The sequence below is a fragment of the Zosterops lateralis genome (assembly GCF_965231275.1).
Source record: "Zosterops lateralis genome assembly, chromosome: 6".
Lineage (NCBI taxonomy): Eukaryota > Metazoa > Chordata > Aves > Passeriformes > Zosteropidae > Zosterops > Zosterops lateralis.
The window spans coordinates 3855378-3870774 of record NC_139761.1 but is presented as its reverse complement, the minus strand read 5'-3'; the positions used below and the strand labels follow the sequence as shown (position 1 = coordinate 3870774).

The following is a 15397-nucleotide window of genomic DNA, read 5'->3' as shown; positions in this document are numbered from 1 at the left end:
GAGACACAACCTGCCTCAGACAGGTATTAATCTCAGTTTCTGCCAAAAGCACTTTCATATAACCACAACCCCTATTTTCAAGGCAAGGTGTTTTCCCCCAACGTAGAACCAAACATACTCTGGGTATAAGAAACTTCTACAGAGATCTAGTACAGCGAGGCACAATCAGAAATTAGATTAATACAGCACTGATGATGCCAAAACATTCAGCACATTCATGGCCTTTTCACTTTGCGTGCAATTTCTTGCTGTTGACAAAGTTATCTCAGTGAATTCCAAAGGAGAATCTTAATCCACTTCAAGTCTCCACGAGCCAGCATGAAAAAACAATTCAATCATCATCATCATCATGGGTATAGTTAGCAGGCACTAAATAAATAGATTTAAAAGGAGTGAAAGCTCTGTGAGAAAGAATTATAATTGTAAATTGCATTCCCCCTCCCAAGAGTTTGTATGTCTTCTTTAACACTGCTCATCTATTTCAGTAATAAGAGGAACAGGGTCTCTAGATCAATGCATAAACAAACAAACAAAGGAAAAGAAAAACAAAATAAAGAAAGTACATAAACAGCAAACCGTCATTGCAAATAAATGTGCAAGCATTCACCAGTCTTGAGACCATGAGTACATAACTTTTGAATGAGGAGGATTTCTGTTTTGAAGAAAATCTACTTTTTTATCTTCACTGTTCTTCAAATACACATTGATACACAACAGGAAAGAAAAAGTTATATAAGTGATAACAAGGAGACATCATGTACCTGTAACAAGTGTCCTAAGTGCTCTCTCCTTCCTGTTAATCAAGCCTGAGATACACAAGGCTGAGATAATCCTGGAACACTGGACAGGCTGATTAAATACACAGATTATATCTGAGATTTATGAACTTCTACTGGTGCTAACAGCACATTTCACAAGTGGGCAAGTGAAAGCTGGGAAAGTACTGCTAGAAGACAGCCTGTGCAGCACCATTTGTGCACAATTAACAAATGATTCTGGATATGACATTTCCTTGAAGACAGCTTCCTTGACTTCAAAACAAAGAATCTTGGCAGGAGTTCAGAAAATGACTCTGCAGACACTCAAGGCTTTGGCAGCAAAATGACTGAAGGACAATGGATGACATGAGGCTCCCAAGTTGTCAAACATCCCATGAACACAAACTGGCTACAGTTCCTTCTGGAGTGACCTTCAGCCCGGGTTGTATCAGCAACTAAGATACCAAAATTGGTATGACCTTGTGGACACATCTGAGCCGCTGGAGCCTTGAGCAAATCCTTGTGCTCTAAACCAGCACGTGCTGCTCAGCTGAGACTCCTCTGACCCTGCTCAGCCCTGCCTTCAGCATCTTCCCACAGAGCAAATGCTCCAGCACAGGCTCCATCTCAGCCTCCATGACCCTGACATTGCTTTCAGGAAGGATTGTCTGCATTGCTGTTCCTTGAGCATCGTTGTGGGGTTTTACCTGATGCAAAGTGCCTCATTCAGAACAAATCTAGGCAGGACTTACTCCTGAGCTGGGAGCAAGACTCTTGGGGTATCAGAGATCATCCAGTTCACATTACTGCTCCACCATCCATGCTGCAGCCAACACCACCTGGTAAACACTGGATCAGGATGGATTACAGCTCCATGGACACTCTCACATCCACTTGTTGAGGCAACTATCACCTCTCAGCACTTGTGCAGCCCCAGTCCAACCTGAGGCAGAAGTATCAGTTGTTAAATTTCAAAATATTCTCCTTTCCACAGATGTATCTGAAGCCATCAAAGCCTTTGACTGAGGAAGGTGCCTCCATACTCCTTTTTCAAAGTCATTTAGTGCTTTTAAGGGTAAATGAGGTAACTCAGCGCCACCAAGTAAAAATCAATTACTACTTCAGCCTGGAAAAACCTCAGTGAATTCACAGTGCCACACTGGATGATGGTGTTCTCCCTTGTAAGGCTGTATTTGGTATGCACATAGAGATTTTTATTTACCATTATGGCTCTATTTTAATCAGAGGGCTTCTACACAGAATTTCTCAGCAGTCAGAGAAAAATCAGAGCCCTACCTCTGCATTTAGCAAGTACATCTTCATCTGGAGATGAAAAAAAAGGTTCCTCAGAAACAGCCTTGTTTTTATATGCATCACATAATGGCACAGTGACACTTTCAACCCCAGCAGCATTTGCTACTATGGTGCAAAGATACCAAGAGACAACATTAAATAACCAAGGTATTTTTAACCAAGGAAACGAGAGTTAGAGAGTTCCCAGTAACAGGCAAGATCATAACACAGGCATATTTTAAGACATTCAGCATAGGCTGTCTCTCCAGCAAAACTGCAAACATTTTGTTTTGACTTCTGCAGTTTATTTATTACACTCGAGTAGCAACAGAGTCAATTTTTGTGACAAAACACCAAACAAAGATTTGGGAAAGCTTGGAGGAGGAGGAGGAGGGCTCAGTTAGGGAGAACACTTTATGTGCTTTTCCAAGTTTCGCAATCCAGCTTTCCAAGGCCAGCTTTTCTTTGGGAACAAACTGGGAGCAGCTGCCCAAGGCTGAAGCAAGGTCAGCTTTGTCCCTCCCTGCCTCCCACCTGGACCACCAAGGCACTGCCTCATTCCTGACCTCCAGCAGTGGAAGATTCTTCGCTGGGCTGAAGAAGAGACAGAAGTGTGGAAAACCAAATGCAAATGTAGAGATAACAGGGAGGAGGAAAAACTTCTGCATATTTTACACTGTAGCCTATTGTCCAAAGTTTATAATGGTAAATGCCATTAGAGGAAGGCTATGAGGCAAAAGGAATCCACAAAGCCTCCCCAAAATTTCTTTCAGATCCCCTTACAACATTTGTGCATTTGCTCTCACTGTCCTATTCAACATTCCCTCCAAACCTCTGCAGAAAACCCTAAACTAGTAAGGCCTGTATGTATAAAGTCCAGTGCCTCAAAGGCACAAACTACAGAAATCAGCCCATCACTGCTGAAGGGTTTTTTGATCATTCACACCAGTTTCTTTGTATTTCTGCAGTACAGAAGACATTTTGCTTTAATAACACTCACAAACTCTCTAAAAACCTCAAGTACAAAGAAGCACCTCTCCCTCAGCTTTCTCTGAACCATATGATCTCTTTAATTACCTCTTCTAGAATTCTGGACTCATTCAGCTGAAATAAAGCTTCAACAACAGCACTGGTAGGACGAGCACTGTCTGGGGAAGGGAACAGAAGCTCTGATTCTCAGAGGCTGTAACTCAGTACCCAAAAAACAGCTTCCACAGAATTTCCCAAAGAGCTGGAGAACAAGAAGCTGTTGCAGGTTCAGAAATTCCCTGCTCATCCAAGGTGTAAATGTGCATGTTCTGGTTCCACAAAGTCCTGATTTTCAGAGGTCATCTGATACTACAAAACAAAGCATCTCTTCAGTTAAACTTCTCTGGCATTTGAGGTTAGCAATAAAACCCAGAAATTTGCATTGCAAGTAATGTGGTTTATCTCATCAGGGAAGTTCCATATAGTTTTCAGATTCCCCTAGTCAAGAATACCCCTAACCAATGCTGAACAGAATTGTTTTAGACACAAGAGTTATCCAAGCTGCGAACTGGGATGGTTTGTCATCTAAACCTTCAATCAGTTGTGAAGTCTGGGAGGAGAAACACACTTGAGCATCTACAGGACCTGGAGCAGAGTTTCTTTGGCCACATGAGCTTCATGAAAGAAAACTAAATACACAGAAATCAAACATTTACTTGCTTCCCCTTTTCTTATCCTGGGTTAGGGCAAAAGAGAAAGAGAAGTGTCTCTGAGTATCTTAAACTTACACACCAGGAGAGGTTCCCAGGAAAATCTCTGGGACCACAAAAGTGGTAGTTGTTGTCAACATCCAAGGATGAGTGCAACAGTTCAGGATGACCCCAGTCTGAGACAGATCCTTGCTCAGACACTGGCCTTGTTCTCACACCACAGTCCCCAGAGTGATTCCCAGGAAATTTGCAATTCTGAGCTCAGTGCTCAGGATTACAAATTTCAGAGGCCAGAGTTTCTCAGGTGGGCAGGGAGTGATATCCCTCTCTGCCTGCTGGTATCAACAAGCAGAGAAAAAAGCATTCATCATTCCCTGGCTGTGGTGAGCTCAGTGGAACAGAGATCCCTCAGAGCTGGGGGAAGAGAGCACTGAACAACAGAGCAAGCTGGCAGTGCTGGGCCTCTAATGAGCTTCCTCAAGTCAAAGTGATAGGCATCTGCTGCTACTGAAATTAGAAGGCCAAAGTATAGATAACCACAAACATTATCTCACAGCAGGCATCTGCAGAGTCCAGAACTTCCTGAAGAACTGGCAGGATCACTGTGGACAAGAGACATGCAGAATTTCAAGGCAAGTCTGTACAGAACACAGTCACTGATGTAGGTCCAGTGGCTGGACTCGTTTGTTTTCGTGGAAGGACACCTCAGGGATGATTAAAAAAAAATTATAATGATCTTGTAGAAGCAAAGCCACAGTGCTGAAGAATTCTGAATTGCTTTATGACTGCCAGAGAATCTCTGCATGCAGAGCTGAAGAGCTCAGAGCATCCAGCCAATGAAGCATCACCACAAGCACTTTGCTGGGGATACATCCCTTCAAAGGAGATTATCAGGATAAATACTCCCTGTTTTCTCCTAAAATATTTCTGAGGTCTTTGGTGGTGAATAGGAGCAAACCAGCAGGATCTCAAAACAAAGTAAATCCACATTTAAAGAAAGCATAAACATGTCTCAGACAAGAGACCTACAGAGTGGAAAGAGGAATCTGTGAATGTCACAAGAGAGTCACCCCTCTTAGTTCTTCCCTTGGCAAACAGATAACATTGCTCATTTTACAGATGGAGTCATAAGAGACTCCCAAAAAGAGAAATATTTACATTTTGTTCTTTCCACCAACAAAATCTCTAAGCACTCTGGAAAACAAGTATTTTCTAATTTGTAAAACAGGAGTAGCAGCTGTTTGTTTCTTTGAAAAGTTACTGTTGGCCCACGATGCTTCAATTGCTTTCTGTGTTTTCAAAATAACTGCCCCCCTCAACAAAACCTTGGAGCAGAGAGAAGTCTCATCTCCTCTTTGATGCAGTTCCAACTCCCCTGTTCCAGGAGAGCAATTCCACACTCTCTGACTGAGTACACACTACTTGACTCTTCCAAAACACAACGTTCCATCCATTTAAGACAATTTCTTTTGGACATTAGTTCAAGATTACAGGAAAAGAATATCCATCACCAGCTGCCACGTTCCCCTAGCCATGGCAATTTCTTTTGAGCAGAAACAATCTATATAGAGCAGAGGGATTCCCATATTTCAGATGCTGACAGTCCCAGGCTCTAATATTTGTACACAAGCCCCTGCAGTCATCAGGTTGTTCCCAACTGTGCTCCAGCACAGCCCAAACACCTGGAACACCACAGCACTTCAATACTCTACAGAGAATCTCCCTCAGTACCGCCAACTTGCAGGGTGAGTTATCCCAAACAAGCTCCAAAGGCAGTAGTACCACCACACAGGCAGAAATACTGTGCTCAACTCATCAGCTTCATTTGATCTAAAACCAGATTGAGGAGTTTTCCTGATTTTTAGGAAGCTCAGAGCAGCCTAGCTCTCAGGAGACATGCACTTCTAAGACCACATTCATTCCAGCCAATTCAGAGTCCTAACAGAATAAATATAGAACAGGACAGAGCTTCACCACTACAGCAGGTGGTCCAAAATTTCCACTCTAAATTCTGGGGAACAGTGGGGAAGCACAGGGGAACCAGTCAAACTGGAACAAGACAGTTTCAAACAAGTCATGCTGCATTAAGCTCAAGCTGTGAAATTTTCATCTTCCAGTGAAACAAGTGGCTCTGCCATCTCCAGTAGAAATCCTACTCATTGCTTTTCCCGTGGCACAAAAAAAAAATAAAATTCCGAGGATGTTCTGCGATGGGCAGCAAGATTTGCAGTGCCTGACCTTCCACTGCAGCATTTAAACCTCAGCTGAGATACAACCTCTCCTTTCCCTGGTTCTGCATTATCACAAGCCCAAACCTCCCCCCCAGGTTATTTCTGACATGGTCAAGGAAGCTGCAAAGTGACAGATCCTGCACAGCAGAGCTCCCACAGCCTGGCTCCCTGTGGGAAGCCAAGGGGAAGCGTACGGGGAAATGAAATGTTCCCAAGTTTCTTGACACCAGGCCTGGTGATCACTGCATCTTCCTCTGCTTTCAAAGGGCACCACATTCAAGTAGAATCTGCTCTAAAATATTGATTTAGAGCAGATGTAGTTTAAAGAGAGTTTACAAGGAAAGCATTTTTTGATCTTTTTTTTAATCCTCTAAAGGGAGAGCAGGAAAACAAAAAGCAACGTTAAGTCATAAAAAAATAATTGTTGTAGACCTCAGCAATTTTTAATTCCCCTTCCTTCACTACACATCTGGGTTTTGTTAGAAAACACTATAAAATGATTTTCCAAAACCTTTGACATGCATTCTGCTCAATAGGACCCAAAAGCTCAAGAGGGAGGGTCTCAAACCAAGTAAGGGTTGTTATTTATTCAGACCCACCAGTGAAATTGGTGTAACCATTTTCTCCTTTCTCCTGCCTAACCATTCCCTGCTCTTTGCAAGGGCACAGGGCTAGGGAGTCAGCACGTTAAGATGATGCTCATTTAATAGAAGAAAAGGACATTACACCAAAGAAACTATTATTCAGGCAGACTCAGTCTGATGAGCCAAGAAAAAGCTGCCTCTGCACAAGCCGGGGCTCTCGAGACACCTACACGATTAAGTTACTTCAGAACAAATTAGTGCTCCATGAACTGATTAGACCATAAATAAGCCCAACAGGAAAGAGAGAAGCCACTGACAGACACAGCATCCTCCTGACAGCAGCTGAGCTCTATAGCTCTCATTCAGAACAAACACCAAAAAGCTGTCAGTGCCAAAAGGATTTGTGGCCTTTTTCCTCCCAAATTCAAAGTACGTCAAAGCAGATGCAATATCTACAGCAGATAACTCATCACAAGAATCCTATACTTTCATTTTCTCTCGTCACTCAAAGCACAAATCGCAGCTCTCTCCCCGACCTAATAATTATTCGTATGGCTGCGTTCTGCTCTCCTCCAGCAGCAGCAGGAAACTTGATTAGAGCTGCAGGAACCCAGCCAGTGACTATCCAAGCTGCTGTTGTGATAGCACCAAGCAGAAGCCAACTCGGCAGGTAATTGGACTTGGAAGTCAGAGAGATCTTCCTCAGTCAGCTTGAAATGGTAATTTCATAGGGGAGAAAATAGGTTGCCTTTATCTACCACAGGTTACCAAAGGGAAACTTTGATCCTAAGAAAGACAGACATAATAAATACCAAGACACACCACCATAAAAAGGTATTAGAGGTGTGGTTTTTCAAGTCTTCAGCAACCCAAAAGGCATTTAAAAATCTTTTCTGGAGTCACTGTTACACATGCAATCACTTAGCAAAGCACAACATTCCCTTGTTAAAAAGGAATACTTCCAGTGCTCAGCAGTTATTTTCTCTTGCCCACTGACTTGATACTTTGGAAAGTCTCAATTACCATCCACACTGTAACGAGGGAATTCAGTCATGTTTCCAGAGTAAAGAATCCTGGAGGGCTACTGTCAACCATTCCTGCTTCCTAATGCCATACTTCAAGTAATTCAAATGTACATGAAGCCCCTTTTTCATTTCTCTAAACTTCATACCCATGGAAATAATTCTGAAGCCTCAGAAGCCAATAGAGAAATCCAAATGTTAGCAGAGCCAAAGTCATGGGGGATTCCAAGATTCTCTAATCTCAGTGTTAATAATGCCAGCACCCCTCTCATATGGGACTGAGGGAATTCTCTGCCACTGTTCCACAAAAAGAATCCCAACTAACAACATCCAGCAAGAAGCCAGGGATGGTCATGGAGAGGAGCAATGAGGAGTGAAGATTCATCTGTGCCAGGGCAAAGTGTTAACCTAGTGATCCACTGAATCAAGAGACTGGATGTGGACTGGAACAGGAACATCCATGTTTTGTAGGAATTGGGATCATACAGTTTTATTTCAACAGCATATTATTGATCTGCTTAAGATCTGTAAGAAAAACATACTGTCCTCAAATATTATTCCACAATGACATTAAGCCAGTTCTGTTTCCAGTCAGACACCTCTTTCCCTGTTAGACTCAAATTATCTCCAACCAAAAAAAAGTCACAAACCCCCAAAATACAAAAAAACCCACAAAAAATCTTATGAAAACCTTCCCTATTCCTCCCCAAATCCATTGAAGTCCAATTCAGCATCCCATCATTCCCAGGTGATTATTCTAAAGACAACCTTTTATCCCACTCTCACCTGAAGTTCAGCACTTACTGGAAAATTTCTGCCCAAGTAAACCCTCTAATTATTTCAGACACCAGCAGACACTGACTGGAGTTTCACAGCATTAAATATTGTGTATGAAAACAACAGTTAACACAACTCAACTAAATGAAATAAACATTACAACTGATGTTAACTGACTTTGTTAAACAGCTCCAGTAGCTTGAAAATAAAAATCACCAACCCTAACTATGCTCTGATGAGCCAACAGCAAACTTAGACCTCTGGTAGTCAGAGGAAGGTTTTCACAAATTCTGTTATCATGACTGATAAACCTTTGTCTTCATCATGAGACCCAGGTCAAGAGGCAAGGAATGGCCTCTCCTGTGATGTGAAGATTTTGAAAGAAACCCTCTAATTCAGCAAAGGGGATTATTAAAATCTTGAGAAAGATCCATACTCAGTTCACAAAGACACACAGTCCCCAATTCCCCAAACCCTACCCCAGACATGTCCACACAGACAAGCTTAGGACAGCAGAAGAGTTTTAAGCTCCTTCTTACAGTAAAACCAATTTTGACAATGCTGGGAAAAGTCCATTTCCAATGATCTGATTTTTGTCAAATAGGGGACACCACAAAATTTACTGAATGGTGCCTAAGAGCACAGAGTTAATAAAATAGGTTTTAAAGTCCAGTGCACAATGTTGAAGAAATGCCTCTGTATTTTAACAATGACAACAACTCTGAAAAAACCTGAGCCTTACTACCCTATGCACTGCTTTTCCCCCAAATACACCCACATACCAACAGAAGGCCAAACATTTCTGAATTTTCTTCAGCACCTCAGAAGGCAGAGTGGCAAAAAACAAGCGCTTAGTGGAAAAAACAAAAGGCAGTGATTCATATGCAATTAGCTCAGCTAAATTTACTACTGAAGCCATTGCTACTCCAGCTGTCCTTGACACCTGCACAGCAGGGACAATGGAACATGACAAGCATCCTCTCACCATCTATTGCAGTGCTCAGCCTGCCACACCAACTTGAAATTGGTGACAGCTACAGTTCTTGAGCTGCTGCATTAATGCAATCAGCACAAAACCAGCCATGCACCTTATTCAAGCCTCTGTTTGTCAGAGACAAAACCAATGCAGGCAGCCAGGGCTTCTCCCACCTCTGCTAAATCCACCACCCAAAAACCATCAGGACTCACAACACTTGTCTTTTTACTTACAGATTCAGTTTACAGTGACAGACAAGAAGAGCAAAACAGAAAATTGGTACCTGAAAAGTTAAAATGAAGGATGTGAAGGGAGGAAATTTGTTAATATCCTATGTAGCTCAGGTTTCTGCTGCCTTATCTTTCTTAAATACAAGACTGAAAGACTGAGAGCACAACTAAACTTCTGAGGTCAAGTTGCCCATTATTTTCTAAGAACTAGGCAGTTTGCTCTTTATTAGCCCATGTTTCTTCAGTCATTTACACAAGTCACAGGCAGAAACCATTCTCAGTAAAACAATTCAAGCTCTGGTGCCTAAGATGTGAGAAAAGCTGCTGACAGCATCTCTAAAATGTAAGTGTCCTTCCTGTGCATGGAAAGAGCACTCAGAGAGCCACTGCACCACTGTTCTGGCACACATCCACCAGCCCTGCCCCAGACAGCAGCACAAATACACAAAAGCTCTTTCCTAAGGGTTCAGAGAAAGTGCAAAACACATCCAGCTTGACACATCTACCCAAATCCTCGGCTCAGAGGAAAGGCTTTAATGTCCCAGATCCTCTGCTATCTTTATAAGGGCACTAATTTGTACAGCTCACATATTTTATCTGCACTACAATAACACCACAGATGAACATTAACCAGATTCCTTGTGGTGTCTGCCAGGTGTTTAAATATTTTACAACTCAAATGCTGAAATACTATCTGTAGTTTAAATGCTTAAGATCATCCAGTGAGAACATGTGCATATTTTCATTCACTATGTAAAACACATTTTTTTCCCCATTTGTTGCATTTTAAGCAGCAAACCAGAATTACCAACATGTACTACAGGTCTGTTCTGAAAGTTGATTTCATCAGGAAGATTTAACTCACAAAAGCTTTTATTTTGATAACAGAAGCACTGAAAAATATTTACTGTAACTTTTAATCCAAAAGGCTCCACATTTATCTGCAGCAAGCAAGCCCTACACAATGTTCAAAGAGAACAAGCTCTGATATTGTGTATTTTGATAAGTTTGGGCATATACTGTGTATGGTGTGTACCAGAAAAGAAAAAAAATCCCATACAATGTATTAAACAACATTCCTCTCTTGGTCCAAGTCAGACAACACATTTCTGAGCACGGTGTAAATTCTCTCTCTCTGTCCCAAGAGATATTTCAGTGAGGTACATTTCATACAAATCATCCTCTTGTGTCAGTGCCACCACTCAACTCCCCCTCCAGTTCAGCATAAACTCTGCTCACTTCTTGCTTCTAAGAAAAAGGCTTTGAGAAGAGAGATTGGAAGACCTTTTGCATCCTGAAATAGAATCCACCACCAGAATTCCAACCTGGACACTCCTATACATTAATATGTTACTATGTTAATACATTAACTTTGCTGCTTTTCCTCCTTCACCCACACTAAACTTCAGGTAAAAATTTGTACATTTTCCATATTAGCGAGAAAAATCAAAGGCCCAAAGGGATCAGAACATTTTTTATAGCATGTCAGTTATCTTCCTGAAGAGGAAAAAAATATCACTCTAGTTGAGAAAGAAATTAAAATACTTTTTGTGTTTTTATCCCCTCTATGGCTCAGATAAAACAGTCAGCACTGACAGCCAGCTGTCTGAACAGGGGCAGAAAGGGCAGGTTATCTCATACCTGAGTTTACAGACTATTTTAAACAAGTAACTGGATTACAGCTACAGACCCCAGAAAGCAAATCCACTGCAGCCTCTTCATTAAACAAAAGCATCCTACAAGCACAGAATGAACTGGCAGCAAGGTAAACCAGCAGCAATACCTGAGTTATTCTCCACTCAGGACCATCAAAACCCAGGATTTGCCCAGTGTCACATACCTTTGATGCTTGAGGGGTGGAGATGACGTGAACAGTGCTGGGTTTAACTCCACTGGCCTTGGATCGTTTATAAAGGGCAAATCTGCTTTTCCTGCGGCCCCGGTCACCATTAGGGAGGGATCCATTATACCTGGAAATAAAGGGGAAAAGTTTAGCATAAAACACCACCAGTTTGGAATACAGCAAAGGGGGGAGAGAGAGAGAGAGGTCATTTGGCCACAATATTCTGGTATCATCAAATGCATGGTGTGAAACAATAAAAATAAAAATTTAAAAAAAGTATTTCAGGCTAAGTTTTGCTTCCTGAATTGAGCATTCAAACATTCTTTACCTGCCAATGGCTGAAGTTTTATTCTCATTAAAAAGGTAATTAACTACAAATTAAATACTCAGTTTTTCAGCCACAGAAACACTTCTTCACCTCTAGACTCAAAGGACTTTGGAAGAACAAACTCTACAACTTCACTTTCACTTCAGAACATGAGGAGCTCTAAAATGTTTTTACCCTACAATTCATCTGCCCACGTGTCATGCAGGAATGGAGGAGAACAGGGGAAATATGGAAAACCAAAGTAATTTAGGGGCAAGTAGAACTATGAGAAGGCATTCTAGTCACACAGAATGCCTTGCTAGTTGTGTCCCCCCCATTTTATAAAAACTTTAATCCTAAAGGCTTCATCTATTATTAAGGAGAGAAGATGCAAGTGTTTTTAATTTATGTGACTATCTGAAGCCTCACTAATGACTTTCTTTATCAGGTGTAACACATGAGCCCTCCACAGTTCTTTCATCTCTCCCTGAGGACACAGACCCAATGGATTAATTATTCAGAGAAGTCTGAAGCCTCAAGGGGACAGAGCTCCTTCCCCAGGGAAGGGATCAACTGGAAATTTCTTGGCAGTGCACAAGCAGGGAATTCACTATCATCTCACCCCCAAGATTTAGGTCAGGTAGAGGCTTTTCACCATCATTCCTGCCAACTCTCAGCTGGAAGAGCTTTCAGGGCTTTACTGACACCTCCACTCCTGATCCTCAGTGGTCTTTTGTATTACTGCATTTATTTTGTTTTATTTTACCTTTTTACCTTTCTTCTTATTAAACTGTATTTCTGACTTAGAGCCTCTCACTCGTTTTGCTTTCAAACCACGACAGCTGGGCCTCTCAGGCTGTTCCCCACAAACCAACTCTCCCCATGGCACTGCAGCCACACCTTTGCTTCCCATCCCCTGAACCAGCTCCATATGCCCAGTGACCCAGCCTGGCAGGATTGCTCCCTCCCACCCTCCCTGCCCTGCTCTGCTCCTGAGGCAGCAGCCCCACAGCCTGGGCTGTCTCTGCCCTCCCGACAGGAGCTGTCCCACAGGACACAGCTGGGTTCAGCACCCAGGAGGAGGAATAGCTGCCCACACCTTGCTGGGGCAGCTTTTCCAGGCACAGGCAAGAGGAACTATAAAAAAAACCCTGCCCTGCCCTCTCCTCTCCATCGCTCTCAGCTCTTGCACTGAGCAGTGCTGGGAGAGCAACACGTGGCACCCTCTGAGCAGCAACAGGATGGAATCACAGATGGAAGAAGGACTGAGGACACAAATTCCCCATCACCAAACACAAAGCCACTCCACAAGCAGGAGCCATTTCCCTTCTCCTCTGCACTCTGCCAATAGCTCCAGGACCAGCTTAGGGACCAGCACATTAGCACACAACTTCTTCCTTCACAAGAAGGTCAGTACTATCAAAAGAACCTGCAGCTGGAAGTCTCCTTCATATCAACCAAAAAGCCTGGAACAAATATTGTTTCCAACTAATAAACCAGGAAAAAAAAATCAATTTCACAGTGACAGAAGAATCATTTCTGAGAGCACCCTGCCCACACACACAGACCCATGGGGCACTTTGGAAGTTCTCCAGATGTTCATCACACAAACACCCGTGGAAGGAGCAGTCCTGTACTTTCTGCAAATGCTCCTCAGTGACAGCAGCACTGGGACAAGCTGCATCATGAAACCTCCTGGGATAATTATCTCAGTTGATAGCACCATTCCTTGCAAATAAGGGAGTGGTGCTGGCATGGGCTATGGGCACCATAATTATCAAAGCCAGTTTCCTACAGATTTACATCAAACACTTGGGGAGTTTGGTATACAATGAGCTGCAAACTCCAATTAAGCTTTTCCCATGGCTGGGCTGGGTAATGAAAGCCTCTCCTCTGCCTGGATTCAGGGCTGTCTGGAGAGCAAGACCACACATGCTCTTCTCCCACAGTCCACTGTGGCAAGTTCCTCCTTTCTACAAGTCTTGTACTACTCGTACTACTACAAGGACTTGTCTACTTCAGAGATCAGCAACGAGCTTTGAACTGTCTGTCAGAAGGCTTGTTACACAAGCTTTTTTGGTTTATGTTTATTTTGGTGTTTTTTGTTTTTTTTTTTGAAGCCCAGCCTAGACAGCAGCAAGGAGTAAATGACAGTTCTGTTACTTGGAACAAGAGCTCTAAATCTTGACCTGCACCTTGGAAAATTTGATTTCAGCTCAAAGAAGTCATCCTTAGAATTAAGGCATCTACTAGCTCACATTGAAGGTGCTGTATGTAGCTAATTTTTTTTACAATGCTATCAAAATACAAGCCATCAGAAACTTAAATACTTCTGCATACCTATGCAAACTACATCCCAAAAGATTAAAACTGAACAACTCCCGATTTTCACAGGTAATATTTTTCTCCCAGACAAAAAGGAGTAATTTTACTTTGCTTTCATTGTCTATTACTAACAGATCTACAGCATAGCACATTGTTTTTGGATGAAAACCATCCCAAATGACAGACTTGGCTATAAACACATGAGATGCTGCAGAGTTCAGTTGTTTCCATAGCTTTAGTGAGTCAAACAGCACATCTCTGCTCACTAAACAATAAAGCTGAAGAAGTGAAATCAGACTTGAGTACATCTTCTCCTGTAAGTACATTCTGATCCCGTATTTGGTTGAATCCTGTAGTACATACACCACACATTGCAAAATTCAGTCTGTGCTTACACTGTATTTTCACCATCCCTGGACCAGTGTGTTCCCACAGTGCTGCCAAAAGCAGCAGCCTCACCTTTCGTCTGTTAATCCGCTCCCACTACTTCTCTCCTTGGTTCACGTGAAGGGGAAACAAAAACTAGATTTATGCTTAAAGTTCAGTTTTAAAACCACATTCCTCACTCTCCAGCCCACTGCAAAGCCACAGGAACAGTTATATCAGCAACATGGGAAACAGCAGAGAGCAGGGGAGATCCCCTTGGTGTGAGTCTACAGCTATCTTGACATCCACCACACATGAAGGCTAAAGAGACATTATTGACCTTTGAAACACCCAGTCCCAGAGCTTTTCACTGCTCCACACTCAAGTCCTGACTAACTGGAAAACCTTCTGCTGCTGAAATATCCAGTACTCCCTCCCTTGGACACATATTGAAAGAGAAAAAGTCATATATTTATAGCAAAACACAAACAGAAAGCTTCAACATACACAAAGCTGACAACAAAATAAGCATATTTGTGTCTCCCTTTATATGATATCACTGCCAGTACTTCATAGTCTTTACACCCTCTTCCCTTGTATCAGCCTCAACAATTCATTTTGTATCTAGCAATATTTCAGCAAGAGAATGGCTAAGGATTTCCTTTTCAAAAAGGCAAGCATTATTTCCAACACATTTTTCTGCATCACAGCTTCAGAAAACAAGCAGTTGCTGTCTGCCAGTTATCTGAGAATTTCAGTGAAACAGAACAGTGAAGTTATTCTCAAACTTAATCTCATGGGGAAGAGTTGCCAAATAGCAAAAGCACAGCTAAGGAGTCCTTCTGTACCAACAGGACACTCCTGGTTCATTGCCTCCTTTGAACTGTGTTCTCTGCTGCTGTATCAGTGTCACAGATATTCACTCAAGATGAATTTAGGTCTCAGCTTGTCTCCAGCTGATTGCAGCCATCAATATCTGTCCCAGAAGCAGCCTCCACCACCAGAG

At 42.3% G+C, this 15397-nt stretch overlaps 1 protein-coding gene across 3 annotated transcripts in view; it reads right to left on the bottom strand.

Moving 5' to 3' along the window:
* Nucleotides 1–15397, bottom strand: part of PELI2 (pellino E3 ubiquitin protein ligase family member 2) — a 64814-nt gene that overhangs the window by 30107 nt on the left and 19310 nt on the right. For all 3 annotated transcript variants that reach the window (XM_083863727.1, XM_083863728.1, XM_083863729.1), the window contains exon 2: nucleotides 11391–11520. In XM_083863727.1, the coding sequence (XP_083719853.1) occupies nucleotides 11391–11520 (130 nt within the window). The remainder of the gene's footprint in view (nucleotides 1–11390; nucleotides 11521–15397) is intronic.